The sequence below is a fragment of the Beta vulgaris genome, chromosome 1, assembly GCF_026745355.1.
Source record: "Beta vulgaris subsp. vulgaris cultivar EL10 chromosome 1, EL10.2, whole genome shotgun sequence".
Classification (NCBI taxonomy): Eukaryota; Viridiplantae; Streptophyta; class Magnoliopsida; order Caryophyllales; family Amaranthaceae; genus Beta; species Beta vulgaris.
The window spans coordinates 5142177-5164943 of NC_079202.1; the positions used below are offsets into that span (position 1 = coordinate 5142177).

General features: G+C 35.5%; 1 protein-coding gene across 8 annotated transcripts; it reads left to right on the forward strand.

The window, feature by feature from the left end:
- Positions 1 to 905: 905 nt before the first annotated feature.
- Positions 906 to 21384, forward strand: LOC104905772 (telomerase reverse transcriptase). 8 transcript variants are annotated; one of them, XM_010694403.4, is made up of 13 exons: positions 906 to 1155; positions 2141 to 2487; positions 4105 to 4182; positions 8028 to 8093; positions 8183 to 8345; positions 9715 to 10178; positions 10789 to 10912; positions 11308 to 11449; positions 13593 to 13734; positions 17293 to 18546; positions 19055 to 19605; positions 19837 to 20109; positions 20908 to 21384. In XM_010694403.4, exons 2-13 carry the CDS (start codon positions 2188 to 2190, stop codon positions 21176 to 21178), a joined length of 3828 nt encoding a protein of 1275 aa, XP_010692705.1. In that variant the 5' UTR covers positions 906 to 1155; positions 2141 to 2187; the 3' UTR covers positions 21179 to 21384. The 8 variants fall into 8 exon arrangements, with proteins under 8 accessions (XP_010692705.1, XP_048503187.1, XP_010692706.1 ...); XM_048647228.1 differs by having other exon boundaries at positions 912 to 1047; XM_048647230.2 differs by lacking the exon at positions 8028 to 8093.
- Positions 21385 to 22767: the final 1383 nt, after the last annotated feature.

A 22767-nucleotide genomic window follows, 5' to 3' on the forward strand; every position in this document is an offset into this window, starting at 1 on the left:
TGCTCGTATACGTTATGTACTTACTTTCGAAAATCGCGTAGACACATACTCATCCTCCTCTTTAGAGTCTAAGGGGGTGTTTGTTTAGGGGGATTAGGGGGTGGGATATTATATCCCCATGGGTAGATATCTCATGTTTGTTTGAGGAGATATCTAAATTTTCATGTGAAGAAGAATGGGATTAAACCCCCCTTATCCCACCAAAATAAGATATGAGGGGTAGGTATTAGGGAGGGGATTATTTCTGGTTATGTTAAAAGACGAATTTATCCTTCATTAAAATATAGTTCACCAATATTGCTGAATTTTTTCCTTAAATAATGCAAAAGTGGGTTTTAATTCCCAAAATATGCCCAAAAAAACTAAAATTCCATGCGTACCGTCCACGTAGGACGGCACGCGAGAAAATTATTTTTTTTTTTGTTTGAACCCACGGAAACCGCTACTCTGAGTAGCGGTTTAATTTTAAAATAAACCGCTACTCTGAGTAGCGGTTTATAAATATAAACCGCTACTCTGAGTAGCGGTTTATAAATATAAACCGCTATTTTACCTGCGCAAAATATGGTAAGCATATATCAATTTTCATAATAAACCGCTACTTAGAGTAGCGGTTTTACCTAAGTTGAAAAAAAAAAATTTCTCGGCACTTGTAAACCGCTACTGCAAGTAGCGGTTTTACTAAAAAAAAAAATTCTCGCGTGCCGTCCTACGTGGACGGTACGCAGGGAATTTTAGTTTTTTTGGGCATATTTTGGGAAATAAAACCCAATTTTGCATTATCCAAGGAAAAAATTCCAATATTACTTGCTTTTTTTTTTTGCTATCTTCCCAACATAATCGCACTAACATACCAAACAAGAAATTGAGATATATTAATGAATTCCCATCTTCTAACTCCCATTCCCAATCCTACTTAGAAATGGTGGCACTTCCAAATTCCAAGGCAATGTCTTATGTGGGTGTTCTTTTTCCCTCCATCTCGCCCCCATGAAATATGAATGCATTGAAAACCAATAGTATAAGCTAAATTTCACCTAGCCAAGGGTATGATTTCATACTTGCTACTTTTATTTTCAATTTCTCTCTCCTCTTTAGAGACTTTAACCAGGCCAAGGCTTTCTCACCACTAACATTATTAATTCCATGTTCCAGGTTCTCCTTCTGCTTACCCTTTTCTTTTGTTTTTCTATTATATCTTTTTGAATTTGTGCTTTTATATTGAATTTATGAAATTTCTTTCTTCTTTATATATATATATATATTCTTGAATTATACGTGAATATATGTTATATCATCATAAATTTTGCATCTTTCAGTTTCTCTTAGGCTCTGTTTGGTTGGGGGTAAATTATTTCCCGTGTAAGATGATTTTCATGGGAAACAATTTACAAAGAAAAATACAATTCTAAAATTAGTTTTCCATTGTTTGGTTCCATATAAGAAAAATGATGAAAAGAAAGGAAAATGAAAGGAAAGGTAAAGAAGGAGTGAGAGGAGTATACAAGATAGATAAGAAAAAAAAGGAAGGAAAATAGTTTTCCATTCATTTTGAATTGAAAATGGTTTTCGAGCAATTTTTATTTTACCCCTAGGGAAAATTGTTTTACCCTCCTTTGCAAACCAAACAATGTAAAATTGAAAATTGAGGAAAATAGTTTTAAGGAAAATATTTTACGCCCTACCAAAAGCCTTAATCCCACAAGCTCCCTGCAGAATTTATTCTTTTGATAAAATTTTAAGGAAAAGGAAGTTAGGAATTGGAAATGGTCATGGTAAGGAGCTGAAAAAGTTGTGAACTTTTAGCTAATTTCCTCCCATTAATTCACATTTTGCGGAGATTTTATATGTAATATCTAACACCCACAATCTAATACCAGTGTAACATAATTTCCTAATCTCCACGCTAATTGCGAACTTTAAAAAGTGAATTATGGTTAGTTTTGGCTATTTTTGGCCCATTTTGTGCGAAATGTGACTTGGAAAAGCAAATTATATACCAAATTATGTTACACTTTCTAATATTGTAAAAATTAACAAATTGTGTATTTTTATCTTATATCTCTAGTCTTGGAGGAATCTGATATTCTTTATATATATAGCATGTGTTTGAACTTTGAATCGTTTTGGCAAATGTTAGGATGAATTGATGTTAAGTGGTTAGTGGTGGCAGTAAGAGTACTGTAAATGGGGAAGAAGCATGGAAGAGTTCCGAATGTGTTGTGGAGACAATTCGGAGACAAAGCTCGTACCCTTGCAAAAACCATAATCTCATTGATTCCTAGAGATTGTAACTGCAATGCAAAGGGTAAATGCCTGCGTTGTATTTTCGGTGATGGTGAGGAAGCTGCTATGTCTTGTCTTATCAGGCCTCATGATCCCTCCAACTACCGTGATTTTATGACTACTTGCTTTGTCGTTATTCCGCATGATGCTCCTCCTATTTCTGCTCTACTCGGCTTCACCCGGCATTGGTCTCAACTCCAGGTCCTTATACTTCTTCAATTTTCTTTCTTTTGCTTTAAAGTTTCCGTGCTGATTAACTTTCTTCAGATTTTACTTACTTTGCCAATATGCTAAGTTGATTGACTTGTGTGTCGCTTCTAGTGTTATTGATGTAATGGAATTGTGTAGGTTTCATCTTACAAATCAACTCAAAAGCCCCTCTCCCAAAAAGATAAAGAGGGAGAGAAGAATCATCTAAATGGTTCATTAGTAGACATGGCAGCTAAAGTGTATCTCTTTTACACGCGGGATAATCACAAGGAGATGCTAGTTAGTTATAAGTCCATAAATTTCTAAGGAGTCTCTTTCATTTAACATGTGAATGATTGTCTTTTAGATGCACTAATGATTGTTGGATGTCAATTTGTTTGAGCTTCTAGCTTGCTCTAATGACAACGTTCTATATGAGTGAATTAATGGGATGGTAACGTAAAACGGTACTCAAATCGGGGCCAACAAGTAGGAATTGCATTTTGCATAATCAGGAGTATTTGCTAGTAGATATCTTTTCATGCTTATGTTGTTGTGGAGTAAAGTAGGTGGTAGAGTGCCGCCGGGTGAAGATTATTAATATTTTTGCTTTTTAGGATACATTACCTTAGACAAATGAGGAAAAGTTTATGTGATTAACATGAAAAAATTATCTTGAAGTCATATGCATAGTTTATTCTGAATATAAAGCATGAATTTTCTTTCAAGGGGATAAAAGAAGGTAGCACAAATTAGAATTCGTTCTTGTTCTAAAGTAAAAACCCACCATTTAAGTCTAGAAATTTTTTTATATGGAAACTAAGTGATAGAATGCTCCATATATTGTCCTTGCTTTTTGGACAACGGTACAAATCTGTAATTGATCATCATGCTAATTCATCAACTTCTTATGACTTGTGAGCTTAAGATTATCATGAAAGGCTAATACTACATTTGAGAAGAAGACGAAATCACATGAGAGCCGATGCTATGGCATGGCCACTACGGTCTACGGTCCAGAAAATGCTGCTTAAAGTTGGGCAGACTCACCGGAGCCTGACATTAGCTTGAAAATAGGCGTAGCCTCTTCTATGCTTGCCGGCTCTTCTCAAATGACCACTTGTTAGAAAGCTCTCTAGCTGTACTTCATCTCCTTGTGAAAGAACCTTCAAAGGGTTTATAAAGAAATCATTGATGAGGTTGACTTTCGTGCAGTGACCTAATTCTTGCAACTTCTTTCAGGTTTTATTATACTTAGGGCCATGTTTATGCTCCATACTTGAAAGCTTAATATTTCCTTCGATTATGAAGCCTAAGAAACTACTAGATGTCAATTGAAGGAAAATGCATCTCTGATAGACTCTGATTACACAAGTAAGAAAATGGAAATAAGGGCTAGGTCATCATGATTTATTTAAGTTTTCTGTAGGCTGTTTAATACATAACCTCATAACTGACGGTTTTCGTCATTGGTTGCTAAAAATTTAATTTCTTTTCTTCTTTGACTTGGAGATGCATTTACGAACCATATATAATGGCTATTTGGGTGGAAAGCTAAAATATATCTTGCTAGATTAAATTATGATTCATGCCTACTTTCTGTGAGCCCTTGCTATTTTGTGCATTTAGATTGTTGAAAGGACCATTCAAGCCTTTTTCAGCAAGAAGATTGCACCATCTAATGTCATATGCCATGGTTATAAGAAGGTAGCTCTATCTCTATGCATCTTGATTGTGTTATTTTTCTCTTCAATACTTCTCGAAGGTTTTGGCTGATATTGACATGTATTTTTTTTTTCAATCTGGACCGAAACTTCATTGATATAGGAAAAAGTAGAATTTACCATGAGGGGCAGTAGAAGTTCCCCAAACACTATAAAAAGAAAAAAAGGGAAGAATTCCACTCCTGCATTACATGAGAAAGGGAAATGCCAAGGAAAATCCCAATGTGGGTGAGCTTGAAGAGGAGCTAGATATGTCACCTTATTCCATGATCTCATATCCAAAATGAGAATAGTAGTCCCCTCCAACCAAAGAACTCACATAATAGGAAAGCTGCAACATGCCACAAGGTTTGTTCATCTAGAATTTCAACTTCTGGGTGGCAAAGAAGTACTCCAGGTTACACATTGAATCTAAACAGACTATTTAGTCTATACCACTGTAAAGTCGGCTCCCAGTGCAAAACTAATGGTTCACTATTTCCTCACTACCAAAACACAGTATGCACACATGAAAAGACACCTTTCTTTTCCCTCTTTTTCAACCTGCAGATTCTTGCAAGTATTGCTACTTGCTACAAATACAATGGATACACTTTTTATATCTGTTAGACATCCACTAGGTCACATCTCCAAATCATTTTCCCTTTTAGCTCAATTTATGCAATGTATTGCTCCATGCGTGTTATTTTGCCAATTATCAAGTCCAAGAGAGAATGGCTAGAGCTTTTGTTTGTATAGTTTGGCTCAACACCCTGCAAATCGGTGGTATAATTTGACATTTCTAAGTTAGGCACCCTTTATTTGAAAGGCTCCTCTAAAAAGAGTCGCGAGAACCACTAAAGTAGTAATTATTAATATCTTTAAGATTTATTTACAAAAAAAACTGTAGTAGCTAAAAATCTTCTACTATTACTTATTCTCTTATGCTATTGAGTTTTTTCTTTTATTCTTAAATTCACAAACCTTCAAGGATAAAAGGAGTACTTTACAACATTGTGAGTGATTTTTATTTTTTTTCTGATTCAACATGATTAATACTAATCAATCTTAGTTGACCTACAATAAAAATTAAAAGTCGAACTTGAGTGTTGTGTGCTGATGTGCAATTTGGTTAGTATGAAATGGACTTAAGTTATCCTATTCGATGGTGACATATTTGGAGTAAGCCTTTGATTCCATTCTATTCCATAATGATATTGGAAAGAATAAATTAATTTCATTTTCATTCTGTAGTTTTCGTTATAACTCCATTCTATATCGTAATTTTAAATCCTTACTTGCTTGCTTTGTAATATGCTATATCTTAGTTTAATTTAGTTACGATTTTCTATAACTGACTCCACAAGTTTAAATTATGATTCAGAGGTAACTTGTATGAACAATAAACCTTGATACATATAGAGAGAATAGAAGAATATATTGGTAACTAAGTTAAGGCTGAGATCTTCAGTATTTTTATTCATACAATATCATTATGAATGTTATTTATAACTAGTTTTTGGCCAGAGCTAAGCTCGACATGTAATATATATAAGAACATACCTTTTAATGGATCACATTTGAATATTATAATTTTAGAACTTCATAATCAATTTAAAATCTTAACAAGATTAGTTTGTATAATATAATTACAAGAAGATTATCAAAGATTTTCTGTCAAATAGAATATAGTTGTTTTAATAGAATATCTATTTTCCAAAATATTTCACTAATGATTTAGGCTAGAAACTTTTTGATGAGATAGTGACATGTGTCCCTCTTTGCCTTTTGATTTAATATTATGTAATAGATAGGCATTTAGTATGAACCTCTAAATACTATTCCAATTCCACTACAAATAGTAGAATCCAAAACCTTAGGTTTTCCATTTAGTGTCAAATTTCGTATTCCTCATCTAATCCTAATTCTTTTTGAATTGTATTTGGTATGTTCTAAACCAATTTAAATTTCAAGCTATTCGTCTGAGGCCTTATGTTTTGGTATTTTTAGCTCAAAGTCTCGTGTGGCAGATAGCAGAAGTTGTAACACTATGTGGGTGGGGACTGGGGGTCTAAATATACAAGTAGGAAGATCTATAGTGGTTGGGTCATCACATTTGTAAGGGACTTTGTAGAAAGACAACAATCTTGTTCCATTTTATTTAGCAGGTTCATTCTTAGCCCTTAGGTATATTTTTTTGGTAATGTACAAACATTTATGATGAATTTTGGCTAAAGAGAGGAAAGGATTAAAGACAAGGACACACTGAAGGAATGGTTGATTGGCTTTTTTTTTTTTTTTTTTTTTTGGGGGGGGGGGTTGAGTGGGTTTCTAGATATTTAGATATGTTACCTTCTTCAGTAACTGCTGATGGTTGATTCTCTCCATATCAGACACCATGGGTCTATGAGCTTGCATGAAGGATGAATAGGATGGAATCTCCAAACTAATTGTTTGTTGAGATTGGTGGCTCTTTTTCTTATATTTTATTTTAATCTTCTCTAAAGTTAGCATATAGTCTTCCAGCTGTTGATATTTCAGATTAAATTACTTCTTACTTAAGTTTTTCTTCATCTGTTATCTTTTACCTTATTTTAGGATGTTGTGACGAGTCCACATTGTCATAGCCTTTGGAGAAGAATAGTGTAGGAAGAAAGGTGAATGTTTCATTTTTGAGAGATATCCACAATATAGTAGTAATATACACATTTCCTTTCTTGTCAATTTGGCAATTTTTGGTAGTGCATTAAGGCTTTCTTTGAAGCACTTTGGCTTGGTACTCTTGTCAAAAACTTTTGTATACATGTTTATCCATATCCTTCTACACTTATACTAATTGTTTATTCACATATATATCATACGTCACTTGGAACCAATTTCATTAATGCCGTTTATGGAACAATACTGTTATATGAATAGGATCACTAAAGAGGAGGAGGTTAAATAATAGTGTGACTTATGAGCGTATATTTTGTGGAATATAAAAACTTATGTAGGGGACAACAAAAGGGAACACGAGATTTTACGAGGAAAATTTTCCTAAGCTTAATAGGAAAAAACTTTCCTAAGCCCGAGAGGAAAGAAAACATTGACCACAAGGGATTTTAACTCAACTTCACTATGATATGGCAATGGCTTTGTTTCAAACCTATTTCAATCTAAAAAACTAACAGTTAACTTCCTCAACTATGCTTAGAACTTAACTATAAGTCCTCTCTTGCTTCTCTCAAGCTCACAAATATAGGATTTCACTCAAAAACCATTAACCCCAAAGTAATACAGATTAATAATATGATTGGAAGAGTAATACAAAGACATAGAAGTAATGAATTCTTTAGGAACTAAGTCACTGACGTAGCTTTGTTCCTGAGACCAAGTGCCAAGGGAACAATGCCCAACTTAGGAACAATTCCTAGTTCCTTAGAAAAGTTAACTTTTTCTCATAGCCATTACCTTTACTCAAACCTTACAAGAAGATTCGATGCACCCTAATGCACACTAAGCTTCTTTCTTGCGTGAATCATCATTTGTAGAGCATCTTCACTTCAATCTTGATTAAGTCTTTTCACTTGAAAGTATTCTTTTTGCTCTCTTCAACAATGATACTTTGTACAACAGTAAACTAAAACATATATTAAATATAACTAGTTCGTCCTTTGTTTATGAGCCATCTTCAAAACTAAGGGTCAACAAATATATTATCTGCTGCTAGAAGATTTAGTGGATTGTTTTTTTTTTTTTTTTCTAAATTGAATGAGTAGGTAAAAATACGGTGCTTTGTTACGTTAGTTTTCAGCATTTAAAGTCAGATGGCCCCTATCAGTGACAACTTTGAACTTAATGTTGCAGTTCAAATTGCACAGCACCATTGTAAAGGTTCTAACTAGTTGGGCCTGGGAACTGGCCTTAGAAAGGGTATGCTATCTTACATTTTAGATAATTTAAAGAGAATAATTATGGTTTTCTGTCCACTTTCTTCAACTTCAAATGTATGTTCTGTACAGGCTGGGGACAGTGTCATGGCTTATATACTCATGCACACGTTGATCTTCATGCCTGTCAAGGGCAATGCACACCAGCAAGTAGCAGGTCCTCTTGTTAATCGGCTATTTGCAAGGTTTCCCGTGCCCATACTCCCAGATGACTCAGGGTCTTCCTTACATGCAAGTAGGTATATACTAGTGTGATGTAACTCTACTTGTTTTAGTTCTTCTCCTGTTATTCTTTTCGAAAGTTGAGGATGTATATGTCCAGGTAGTTAGATAACAATTATAATTGAACATTATATAGAAGTAAAGGATCTTAATTTTTCTAGAGGGTCTTTTTTCTGCATTATTTAGTAGAGGGTCTTTTTTGTGCATTATTTGGTGGAGGATCTTTTTTGTGCATTATTTGGTTTATTCGACTGGAAAAGAACAATTTGTTGTACAAGTACCATGCACTAAGTTTGTATAAAAGGGAAATAATCGTTCCCATTTTGTTTCTATTTCTCCGCCCCCCCCCCCCCTTCCCCCAAGAAAATAAAATAAAAATAAATCTTCTCTTATAGCTGAGGGCTTCTGGTTTATTTCAGGGATCAATTATCTGTATGTACAGTTCAACTGGGATGCTTTAATGTGTAACTTCTTTCTACTACCTAACTGGCAAAGCTATGAAGGGGCCAAGGGTGGCTCCCCCCCCTTCTTGGTTTTTTAAAGTTTAGTATTTATATTGTATATTACAATTAGATTATTTTTCAATGGGTGCATTGGATATATTGATTATTGCCCCACCCCCCTCTGAAAATGGTCTGGCTTCGCCTCTTACTAGTCTACCTCCCTCACCAAATAGATTGCACACTTATTATTTTGGGTGCCTGAGAAAAAAGTTCAATTGTTCTTTGTCTTTACCCACTTTCACTTACTGTTCTCTCTACCCAAATTTTCTTACATTTTTTCTCTCTCTATTCACTGTCTTTTATGCTATGCAATAATATATTATCTGTTTATCTCTATCTCCCTTCCCACTTTAAAATTTCTATGCACACTTAGCAACTATTGTTATCTTTGAGAAAACGAAGTTTGCAATTTATCTCGGATGGAGGGAGTACTATATGTGACTTGCGAGAAGACTTGTGTTTTTGAACTACCTAAACCATTTCATCACTTGTTCTTTTTTGTCCTTATAACAAGGATTTATGCTAAAATTATTGAGGATACGAAGATATAGTTTACGTTCAAAATCCATCTTGTGATGATTGCAGTCAATAGTCAATACTCAATAAGCTTGCTAAAGGAAATGATGGTGACTAATGGTTTCAAAATGTGCACAAGTTCATTTTGTAAGATATGCAGGCTATAGGTGCTTCGGTGCTTCCTCTTCTACCTGGAATTCAACCTTTCCTTAGAGGAGGAACATCAAAGATTGCAGGCAAACTTATGACTTATGAGATGTACTCATGCTTGTATGTTGGATAGAAGCATTTTTAGAATTGGAACTGGGTACCTCTATGGAGCTAGCAATAATAGAAGACATGCAACTTTGATGAATTTCTCAGGATATCAACAAAAGAGAAGAAGAGGCAGTGGAGAGATCTCAAATCTTGAAGAGCCTGTCAGCAAGGTGCCTTGTAGAGCTAGTCAGCAGAATTTACTTGGTTCAGCTGGCTTTATAAATGAGGATTATCTGGCCACACATTGTCCCAAAGCCAGCACTATGATATCTGAGAAGTGTTTACATGAACAGCATGTTCCTGAAGAACAAAACATTGAGAAGCTCAAAGTAAAGCGTGGGAAGCGCTTGCGATTGCCAAGTTGGCAGCGCAGGAAGAGACGCAAGGGGTTGATATTGCAAGGGTCCTGTAGTCAGGATCCTTCCAGCAAAGTTTTGGACAACGAAGATGTTATAAATGAGACTTGTCAGCATGTTGTGGGCAACATTAAGTGCCACAGCCTCGTGGTGCCTACTTCAGATACAAATTCAGATAATCAAGAGGGTGCTGGTCTTAGATCTAAACAACTGGTAACCGAAGCTACTTGCGTTTTGCTTTTTCTTGATTTTGAATATCTTTTCATGCACTCAAATCTATAAAGGAGTTCTTATAGTGCTACATTGGAAGTTTATGATCAATGCTTGGGAGCTGGCATGTATTCTTCCTGTGCTTGTTTTGGCTTGACATGTACACTCTGTGCTGTAATTCTCTAATGTTGCCATACTTCTCTTTCTGGGTTGTTCCAGACATTTTAAACTTTTTCTGACTCTGAGCCTCATCTTATATGCAGTGAGGATATGTTGGTTCAATAATGCTGCTCTTTAAGTTGCTTTACCAAGTTTTTTTGATAAAGTTAGGATCGATGGTGTATCAAAGTCTGTCATGTTGATTATTATCCCATGTCGAATTTCTGATGTCAGATTGAGGAAACATCTTAATGTTCTTAATAGGACTTCAAGTCATTGGTATGAGGACTTAGCTTCCTTTGTTGTTGGGCATTGATATTTCCATATTGCTGAGAAAGTGTCAATAGGTCACTACATCGAGAATCTGACATATTAACAACTCTATTTAGCTTGGAAGAGATTGATTTTCTGAAGACTTGGACTCACATGCATTGAGTATTCTTTGTGTTTTCAGATGCAGTTGTGCCCCTGTTGCTCTGTGTTTCAATCATTGTCAAAAGTCTCTAAAGATGCCGAAATTGTTAGGAAGCTTATGTTCTACAATTTGAAGTCTTCAGCATCTCTATTTTTGGAAAAGCGTATCCTTTTAAGTCCTGTAGTGCATTTAATATACTTCCTCCGTTCTGTTTTAAATGAAACGTTTGCTTTTTTACGCAACCCGACACACTTCTTTAATCAGAATATCTTTAGTTGTGCATACGTAAAAAATATAAAAAAGTTATAATTTGATAGTATGCATCGAGACAAATCTAACAAGATCACACATGACTATGTTTTTCTTTATATAATGGCGACAAATTGGAGTCAAAATTGATCAATGAATAGTGTCATTTCACACAATGTGTCATTAAAACAGATTCACCTTTTCATACATAATTCTTTGTCTAATATTATAAGCTATGGATGTTACTGATTTTTCTTTCTGTGTCTGCCTTTTCTTCTCTTCTGCTGTAGTCATTTCTTAATCTTTCAGATGTCCTACACGCCATTAAACCTGATTTTGCTGGTGTGAATGATCTTCTTCTACATATCTTTGGTTTGTCAAAGATGGGTACAAATTTACCCACATCATGCTTCCATAAACACGGGCTTTGTTCACATGGGTCTTCATGCTTGTAAGTATAACAACTCAACTGGAATACTTGTCTAATTGTTTATTGTTTGAATTACACCATACTTGCATTTTGTATATGTAGAAGGCATGCCAATGTTTAAATCTTTTGTCCACATAATATGCTCTTTGCTCTTCTAATAAAGAAATTATAGGATGGAAATGGAATTCCATATTACATGGTGACTTAACGAATAGGAATAATTAGACTTTTTTTTCCATGCATAAAGTTTTTTTTTTCTTCTTTTTCATTTCTGTATTTCCCTTGCCCTACAGTGTGTGTGAGGCACTATACAGGGATTGCTTAAGAGATCTTCTCTGATGGAAATTATATCCAATGTTTAATTGTTAAGAAAGAAGAATATAATGTTTTTCTCTTTTCCAATTTTATTTTAGATTCATGAGAGGCATTATTAAAGTAAATGATATTATTTTCAGTCTTTGATTACCATTTCCCCCCTCCAAACATAGCCTGCGTTATTTTATTAGCTCATAAATCGAGCTTTGATGTAATGTTTTCTCTTCAATTGCATTATTTGAAGTAATGACAGTTACTTGAGGGCCTGAGGCTGCTGACGGATGTAGTTAGTAGTTACCGTCCCATTGGCCTTGGAAGATTGGTTCTCTCTCATTATTTGTAGAGGTTAGTCAACCAAACTTCTCAAGTGATTAAAAAGGCATTACATGGTTATTTATTGATGAGTTTACCTCGATACTCAATGCTAGAAACTAAGCTAAGAAGACCAGTTTCTTGATTGATTGATGAGCTTAGTATGTTTCAAGTTTATAGCTCAATTTTCTGAAAGTCCCAATGTAGTTATTATCAAAGCAAATGAGACATAATGACAAGACTCTGGCAGACAAAAGGAGGACTACCTATCCACTTCCTTTAGGAACAGTGGCAAATAACAATTCAAACAGTTAGCTTCCAGCAACGAGAAATATAAGTGTTATGGCAGCGTGTAGCTTCTTTATGTCTCTTTCCCTTGGACGGGATGGGATTATATCTCTGATTCTGGGTAGGCCACATTAGCTGGAGATAAATTATAGAGTCTGCCATCTATTTGATAGAAGTTGCGGAAGGTAAGGGAGGATAGCAGGAGCAGATGTGAAATGTGGAAGGTGAATTAGAGGAATATCAGAAAGAAGGAAATTAGACAGGGAAGGGGGGGGGGGGTTGTTGGAGAAAGAGCAATCTGTTTCCAGAGAAACTATATCTAAGTGATATACATGTACTCCCAAAATTTCTTATTTTAGGTTTTTGTGTACTGTCATGACCTATCTGGCGATACAATTTGTATTTGGAAGAGGCAGAAGGAGTTGGGTTCGACATTTCGGAACTTCAGAAGGCATGAGAGCAACCTTAAATGTACAGAAGATTGCTTCGAAAGACCTAATATTATACCCTCAATAAGATAGTGCTTTACACGACTAAAAGTTCAATTTTGGCTGAAATATTAGTCTTCTGCTGTGAAAAATGCTATATGACAACTTCTTTTTAAGATATTTTTTTAGAGTTAATAGTTATAAGGATCTGCTTCAAGAAACCCGAAAATTAAAGTAAAAAAGAAAAAAAATTCACCAGCCAGTACAGCTCTATATTGGAACTTAAGAATTGATGTGCCATCTGAGACTTTCTTTGATAATCACGATCAAACAATGTGGCAGACATAGTGCTAAAATGATACAATTCTTGGTGTATTGAAGGTGGCAAGGAAATGACTTATCAATCATTTGACAGGCAAATATATTAGCGTCAAACCTGTAGCATTTTCACCTTACAAAGTAAAAAAAAAAGTCCTTTTTTTCTTTTTTTTTTAATATTAATGGAGAGGACTGTTTGACCTATCTACATTTACATGCAATTTCGATACTCTATTACTATCTTGTTGTCCCTTTAGGGAAAACATTATGTATTATTAGTGCATTTTTTTGCTGCTCATATATCTGAAGGTCTTTTTATATTATTGAAGCTGACTAGCTTTACATCAGACTTCAGAGTTTATCAAATATTCAGCAGTTATGCAAGTTCTTAGCGTGCATATCTATTGTTCTTTGAAGCAATACACACACACACACAGACACACATGCGCTCACACACACACATTATTTTTGTAATAACTGACAATTTATAATGAATTTTCCAGATACCACTCTCTCGTTAAGTTGCTTAGAGACTTTCTCCACAGAACTAAAAGATGCCCGCATTTAGTTTTATTGAAAAAGCACTGCTCTTCTGAACCCCCCTTTCAGTTTGATGGAGACGGAGATGTTGGTTCCACTCTTCAGGTTCACTCTATCCCATATAATTGTTCCTCATTTCAATTTTGAGAGATGTCCAACTCGTGTTACTAAAGAGTAAAGATTAATCAATGTACAATTTATTCTGCCATTTTGCGTACAGTGTTCATTTGATTAAGCATAACATTAGATATTAATATACTTTTGTCAACTATGTCGGGCTTTTTTATGTCAAACTAAGTTTGTCGAGAATATCATGCATTGCATTTCTTCATCTGTCTCTTATGTGATGGTGGGAGTACTTTTCTTTTTCTTCTAAGCAGTAAACATGGACTACGGTACTAAATTTATTTGGTTTTATCTTCTGGGGGTTAAAACCAAGCTGATCTTTATATAGGATTCTGTAGAAAATAAGGAAAAATTTAGCAAGAGTAATTTCAACTTTCACCATTTTTATCACATCTCTTTAAATCTGTATTGTCATAAAAAGTGAAATGTGATCTCTAATACACCTAGAGAAGTCTTAAAAAGCCAAGCTTTTGAAAGGTTGAGATTATTATGTAGCCGATCCCAACATATTGGGATTGAGGCTTTGACTTTGTTGTTGTATAAATTGAAATAGAACACATTCTTTTTTGCTATAAGACTGTATTTTTTAGGAATAAGTATAATCATGTAAGTATCTTTCATTATTGGCAAATACTTCGTAAAAAATAAAGTCCTAAGATAATTTTAACAGTAAGCTGATTTCCTGCCGATTATCTGCCGCAACCAAGCTGGAAAATCGCCAGTCATGTCCACAGGGTTAGGTACCATGTACCTACCAATTCTGTATCCTAATTAACGCAATTAATATACACGAATACAAACAGTTCTAGAACTGAGTTAATGGCTGCTTCTTGACTGGAGCACACGCACAAATCAAGCAGCACCAACTACCAAGATTGTGTAACATTAGGAATTATTTCTGTAATGCAAATGAAGTATTCCTCTTGTCTTAGCCTTATTAATCAAGTCAACTGCTGGATGAATTTTGCATCTCTTCCCGAAGGGAAACATGCTGGAACTTTAGCCATAGCCACGAATGATACTACAAACTTCTACAGCAGTTAGAATTGGAATGTGGAATTCGTGTATTCTGCTACCATGCTAATTTGTTTGACATTGAGCACGTCATTCCATGATTTATTTGCTGTAACTTATGATTATTAAATTAATGAGCCCAATAACTAAAATCTTAGCTTTGATATTTTTTGCACAAATAATACTCTATATGGCAAAGAACGAAATCGAATTTGATTTAATATCTTGAATCTCAAACAAGAATATCATACCTTCTCAATTCTAATGTGTCTCCATTAGTGCCATTGATATCCATATCAAGCTAGGGTTTATATCTAGATTTAGGATACAAGAAAATCGAATCCCATTTTGAACTTTCATGTCATTTGCATTTATATTGTTGAAACAAATTTGTGACCGGTAACCACACCTATGGGACCTTCTTGCAAAAGTTGACAGTTTGAAGTGCTTAATCAATATGTAATTTGAATAGTTTGAACTGGATTGGTTAGAAATCAGCTTGAGATTATGTTATGTTATGGTTTATGGGGTATGGCAATGGCTTTAAGTTTAACCCTTCTTCTTACATAGACAATAACCCCTCGCCTCTTTATTTTCTCTGCATTTCATAGGGTCTACAAGGGTTTGAAAATCATCAAGATCCAAAAATGATCAACAGCAGTTCCACCTTTACACTATGTTTAGATACCAATGATGGAGGGAAAGGTACGGAGGGAAGGGTAGTGAAGGAAAGGAGAGGGACAGGGGATAAAGGAAGAGGAGAGGAGAGAGGTGTCATTTTCTTTTCAAAACTTTTCAACAGTGAAAATATTTGGTTCATTAAGAGGGGAAGGAAAATGAATTCTTCCAATTTACTTATTTCCCTTTCCCCATGTATCCAAACAAGGGAAGATAAAAACCTCTCTTCTTCTCTCTCTCGTTCTCTCCAAATTTCCCTATGTAAACAAACTTCTAAAGTTAGGATGCAGTATTAATTCCTAACATCATGCTGAAGCATATGCTCCTTCCATTTTCCCCTCTGTTTTTCTTCAGTGATATCATGATTGCAGAATAATACATAAACAAGCCGTCCAAATTGCCTATGGTAATTACAAAATTGCCTATGGCAAGTTTGTGCTGCTGTATTTGAGGGGCTTGTGTACTTCATTTCGTGGGCTAGAAATGAAGCGTGTTGGAATCAGGTTGTTTGGAATGTTGGTAGGATTGTACAGAAAGTAAATTATACCGTCTTGTCTTTACACTAGAATACACACTATAGTTCCAAAGAAAATAGCAGATGGGGATAAGGAGTGGTTAAATAGGTTTAATGGTTGATATTGTTTGGATAGAGATGACTGTGTGTCGTTCTGTTTGTCTTCCCCTCTGCGTGAGGAGTCCATCCTAGATGGTTTGTCCCCTTAGGGTGAAGCTCAGATTGTATTGGCCTTGTTAATGCAATATATCTCACTTAGCAAACAACATAAACAACCGAAAGATAATTACATAAGCAGTTTCCTTGTCAATAATAAGAACCTTGTCAAAATTTTGGAACAGTCCCCAAAATATAATTCCTTACAATGCTACAGGCTCGGGAGTAAAATATAAATTTTAGTACTTTCTAACAGCTGTAATTAGCATGTGCCATTTAATTTGATGTCTTGGTAAGCAACTAAATGTATCTTCTAATAAATAATATAATGAATTATGTCTTAAAAAGAGGACATGAAAGGTACGTAGCACACAAATAAATCAAATTCTCATGGAGTATGTATGCTTATTCTTCCTACGTTTGTGACCTTAACATTATTCTAAATGGGTTAAACTTGAAAGGAATGTGGCTGATGACCTTCCCAAGTGATGGACAAAGGGGGTTAGTTTGTGGGGAGGTGGAATATGGATTTACATAGGGTGGCAAGGGATTGGGACCAGTTACAGAATCAGTGGGAGGTTAGGATTGCGTGGTGAGAAACCAGTTGTGTTGCTGATGAAGATGGTTGTTAATGTCTCCAGTGCAACAAGGCTTACTTGGTGCACATTGGCAGAGAGATAATAATGGAGTGAGGGCTTTAATGATCGTAAAGATCGATGATGATCCAGAGTAGGCCTCCTACATGTACTAACTGATTGAGAGGGATGAGATTAGAGTGGGAGAAGAGACTAACTACCACCACCAACCACCCCTTCCCCGTCTGGCGCTCAAGAAAAAACCAAAAGAAGGACAAGAAAGAAAGTCAAGAGGGAGAAGAGAAACTGAGAGGGAACATATAGTAAGCATGCGGGAATTAATGAATACATTTAGGCTAGGTTGAGACTTCAGACCAGGTATTTGACTTAGGTGCTGGGGTCATGAGCATAGTTTCCTATGAGCTAGAGGTAGACTGCTTTCCTGCCAGGTGGTTAGTTGTTGCGCTTAGGAACGCTCTTAGTTTCGAAGCAGATGCAGAAGTGTCCAGAGTATATACGTCTGTCCAATTTTGTTTCTGTGTGTTTTGAAGTTGAACACTGAGCTGCCACATTTTAGTCACTCACTTGATTTCTGTGCAGGCTAGCAATATGGAAACAGCATTATCAAGCTCTAAACAAGAGCTGAATCTGAAAACTGGCCAGGTCCCCAAGACGAGTGGCTCTAAGAGAACAACTGAAGTCATACAGTGTCAATTTGGTCTGAGCCGGCCGTATTGCTTGAAAGAGGAAGTTGTATCATTTGTGTGGGCTGTTTGTCGTAGCATAGTCCCACCTGATCTTTTAGGATTCCCATCCTGCCAGAGAATCTTGCGAAGAAATATCTCTAGATTTATTAGGCTCCGACGGTTTGAGAAGTTTTCTTTAAAGCAATGTCTGCAAAAATTAGACGTGTCAAAGTTCCCAGTGCTATCAAATATGGATTCGTTCAAGTGCTTTGATGCCTTTTCCTCTAAGCTTGCGAATAAGCAGATCACGGGGCTGTTGCCATATTCACGGAACACTAGCCATTGTGCTCTAAAACAGATGCTTTTGGAACGATGGATCTTTTGGTTCTTTTCTCATATCGTTGTCCCCCTCATACGGGCGAAATTTTACTTAACAGAAAGTGAGCATGGTAGGCAGAACGTGTTTTATTATCGCAAATCAGTTTGGCACAAGCTGAGCCACAAAGTAGCCTCATTGCTGAAGGATCAGACATATTGTTCTTTGGATAATGCATCTGTAGCAGAGATATTGAGCAAGAGGTCTTTTGGTTTCTCAAAGGTTAGGCTTTGCCCAAAAGAAAATGGAGCCAGGCCAATAGCAAATCTGAAGGCACCATCCAGATTTTGCTTTAAAAGATCACTTTCACGTGCACAGTGGAGTGAGGTCCGCAGAAAAAAGAGGAAGGGAAAAGTAAATAACAGAACCCCCTTTATGAAGTCTGTAAATACAGTTCTACGAGATTTGCATGTTATATTCAAAGATCTGAAGGTCAAAGAACCAGAAAGGTGGGGAGCAACAGTTTTTTCTTATAATGACATCCATAGAAAATTATGCTCATTTCTGAGGCATCTGAAGGAAGGACGGCCAACCATGCCTACTGTATACATTGTAGTTTCTGATGTACAAAAAGCATTTGATACTGTCAAACAGGACAAGCTTCTATCCATATTGAATGAAATAGAAATGGAAGACCAATATTCTTTGCAGAAGTCCTGTGAGATCTTCTGCAGGAAAAAATCATTGTGGATCTCTGATAATCTAAAGCTGATGATTCAAGGCAACACTGGTGAACCTACAGAGTTCGCTCCTATTCGTCAGAGGATTTCTCATACAGTTATCGTCAATCAGGTAATTAAGTTTATAACAAGTAGCCCATAAATTGGATGATGCGTGCTTCCTCTCTATAGATTCATGTAATTATTCAAGGAAGGGTGTTTTTAATGAGTTCTTATGAGTATTTGAGCTAGAATCAGGGTTTTGCTTGTCCTTCATATTCTAAAACTCTGTGTTGAAGTTCTTGTTTGTTTAGGTATGAAAAATTAAGAAAGGTTCAGAAAATTCAGAAGAATTAAGTTTTTTCAGATTAGTTAAGAAAATTTCAGTAAATATAAGATTGGAAGTTCGGAAAAACAAGTTAAAGAGAACAAACCTATAGCATCGGAAAATAAGTTGAAGAGAACAAACCCTTATAAGTGGTACCATTAAAGGAACTGCTAGAGATGATATGTGTTGCAATTCCATCACCTATGATTACTTCTACCAAAGATGCTTCCTCAGTTCCTCCAGTACAGATGTGTTTTGTTCAGCCATACAAGGCATTGTGAAAGAATCTGATAAATATACTATATTGTTGCAGGAGCAAAGTATAACTGTAAGGAGTGAAAAACTCAAATTAAATTTGAAGGAGCATCTAAAAAACAATGTGCTCAAATTAGGTAAATGTTTTTTTCTGCAAAGTGTTGGGATTCCTCAGGGCAGTATTTTGTCAACTTTGCTTTGCACGCTGTACTATGGACATCTGGAGACAAATATTATCCTTCCTTATATTGCAAATAATGCTCATGACTCCCTAGTTCGGGATGACAATAGCTGTGCTACTCTTGAAGTTGCTCCAGATGTATCTTCCTCATCTCCCAACAATCTCTTACTTAGGTTTGTTGATGACTTTCTTTTTATCTCAACATCCAAAAAGCTGGCTGCTAGTTTCTTCTCCAGGTTGCAAAGAGGATTCTTAGAATACAATTGTTACATGAATCCGGAGAAATTCTGCATGAACTTTGATCCTGGCGACACGAATAATCTTCATTTGCAGAGGATGTTAATAGGAAATGATGGTGTCTCATTTATGCAGTGGAGTGGCTTGCTTATCAATAGCTGCAATTTAGAGGTTCAGGCAGACTATAGTAGGTAAATTTTATATATTTGGAAAATTAATATATTAACTAGTTACAAGTTATCTTCAGATTCGTCATCACTTTTTTTTTTTGTCCTCTGATAAGAATTCATCATTATTGATGTGAAGTCTTGTTACATTATATGATAGTGAATTCATAGTTACTTTTTCCTCTGGTAAGAGTTCATCGTAATTGATGTGAAGTCTTGTTACATTATATGTTGTATTGGGGTTCCTCTAACCAGGTACCTCAACGATCATCTGAGTTCGACATTGACTGTGAGTTGGCAGCGTAAACCAGGACGGCAATTGAAGGCTAAGTTGCGTGCTTATATGCGACCTAAATGTCATCCTATATTCTTTGATACAAGTATAAACTCGCCGGCTACCATCAGGCTAAATGTGTACCAAGCTTTTGTGCTGTGTGCAATGAAGTTTCATTGTTATGTTCGTGCATTATCAATCTGGTGCAAGCTTCGTCCACATATCTGCTTGTCTAGCATAGAGAGCTCATTAAGGTACATCTAATAAGTTAATCTTGTCTTTTAATTCATTTTTCTCCTTAAAGATGCTTCTAAGTTTTGTTGAAATATCCATAGTCATGAATTTTGTCTTCTTTCTTTCATTGGCTTAGTCGAAACGTACTTAATTCTGACTTATAGTTTTTGAATATGCCCGAACAATAATGCCTTGCAATAACCAATCCCCACAAATTACTCTTAACATATTTCAATTAGGGGACGTATTAGTTACCTGATTTTTTTTAACTTATCTAAACTTATTGAATCTTAAGTTATAACCTATTGGAACTTATAAGAAATTTTTTTAAAGGAGGAGAGAACATACTTGGCAATAGTTCTTTAAGGAAAAGTGAACACAAATAAATTCAATTAATGTTAGCCAACAAGAATAAACCCAACTACGATAAATATATAATTATAAATCCAACCTGTTAACTTCGTTACGAAAAAATTCAATAAATATGATCAATCTTATATCTGTCAATTATAGCCATAGGTTTAGGATACAAGGTTCTTGGTTCATCTTGGGCTTCTCTTCTTCTGGCATCTTGTACTTGCCTGAGATTTTAGTGCATGTCTCATTCGATGACTTTTTGTTGATGAAGTGGTTTTATTTTTTTGGTTGAATAATAAAGTGGATATTTAATGGAGTAATGTTCTTGTATATCCATGTAGTTGTATTGATATTTGGCTTTCTATGTAACTTAAGTACCATTTCATTGCACTTGTTATCCTGAAGATTGTCCTGTCTTGAGAAGATGTAAACAATATCCTTTTAACCTCTTTGGTTGTCAGATATATGTACAAACTGATGAAACGAAGGATGTATAAGGTTAAATGCGCATCTAGCTGCCATCACGTACTTCAAGTGGCGGAAAAAGAAGTTACATGGCTTGGATATACTGCATATATCCAGGTGCTGAGCAAGAAAAAATCACGACACAAAGAATTGCTTCGTCTCTTAAAAACGGCGTTGGCGCCAGTTTCCAGAATTGGGCGTTTCTCGAAACTGAAGTATGCTGTTGATGAATCTCATTCCTCTTTTCTGTGGAAAATTAAGTACTAGTGAAGAATTTCCTCTTTACAATTATGTCCTAACTCCTAAGAATACTGGTTAGTCTCAAAATGGCATGTCTTTCTACTGTTGTATTGAGAAGTGAACTTTTTTCGCAAAATGTATTCCTCAAACCTTATTGTATAAGGCTTGTTTTCTTGGTCGAGCTGAGTGTTCGTCGGAGTTGAATTAAATGGTAAACTTCCACCTTAAGATTATGATACATTCATACATAGGTTAATGAAAATGATAAAGGGTTGAAAATTTATTCCATTAATAATAATCATAAGAAATAGCAACCCTCGAACTTTTGTATCTTAGATTCTTTTCATTTCCCCCCTCTATTTTCTACCTCTGTTTGGTACTTGGATTTGGTGATTAGAATTGTGGATTTCATAGCTATATTATGGAGTATTTCAAGGATAATGTTTGGACAATGAAAATGATAGAATATGAGAAGTTGTAACTGGGAAAAAAAATCCCAAGAAAAAACTAGGAGGGGAAGCTGCTAAGAAGTGTTCCAAGAACACACTATACCTATCAAATGCTATATGACAAGTACATGTATGTATACTGATAATGTCATTCAATGGGACACCTCAGCCCACCTACTTGTTCAATGGACCTATATTTTTTAGGAAAAATTGACACTATGGGGCTGAACTATACCCGGTTTTCTTTAATAAGGACAAACTTTCAATATCCCAGTGGGGAGCCCAAGTATTGTATGATCCGGATTTGCGTGGACCCAGTTTACCAGAAACCGGCTTACGCAGTCATATGCGTTGGTGGGTCCCAGTTTTAATGAAATTTTACAATTTTCAATTTTTCAGACACCATTAATCACAGACACCATTAATCACCATTGTTGAGAGAGAAAAAAATAACCCTTCATCTTCTTCCCTCCATTAATCACCATTATCAGCCCAACTTGGAAGAATTGTTGTTCAAGTTGCAGATTTACGAAATTTGACAACCAACATTCCTAAAATTCGGTTCTACAGCTTCTGATTCCAGGTATGATTTTTTTTAAACTCCTTTAAATTTGTAATTTTCCTTTGTACCATATCTGAATTATGTTGATAATGGGCGAATTAGGTTGATTTAACAATCTGAAAGTTAAAAATCGAAACTTGGGAAAAATAGTGAAGTTTTAAAATTCTGGGTTTTGTTTTTCTTAACTGTTCAATTTATGAGTTATGATGATGATATCTTTACTGTTCAATTTATTAGTTTATTGTGTTTGTTTTTGTATTAGCTTAGGAATGGATAATGTGACCTTGAGGTTTTGGCATGGGGGACTGTTTAAAAAACACGAGAAAGGGTGGTTGGGGTATGTTGGTGGTAGTGGTAGAACATTTGCGGTTGACCCAGACGAATTATGTTGGTGGTTCCTTGAAGATATGGCTAAAAAATGTGGTAGTTATAGGGTGATTGATGAGATCTTTTATTTGTTGCCTGGTAAGAAATTGGATGATGGGTTGTTAAGGGTTTACAATGATAAAGAGGTTCTAGCTATGGCAGAGGTGGTTTTGAAAACAAGATTTTTGGATTTGTATGTCATTCATGGCATAGATAAGCCAGTGGTTCTTGAAGAGCCT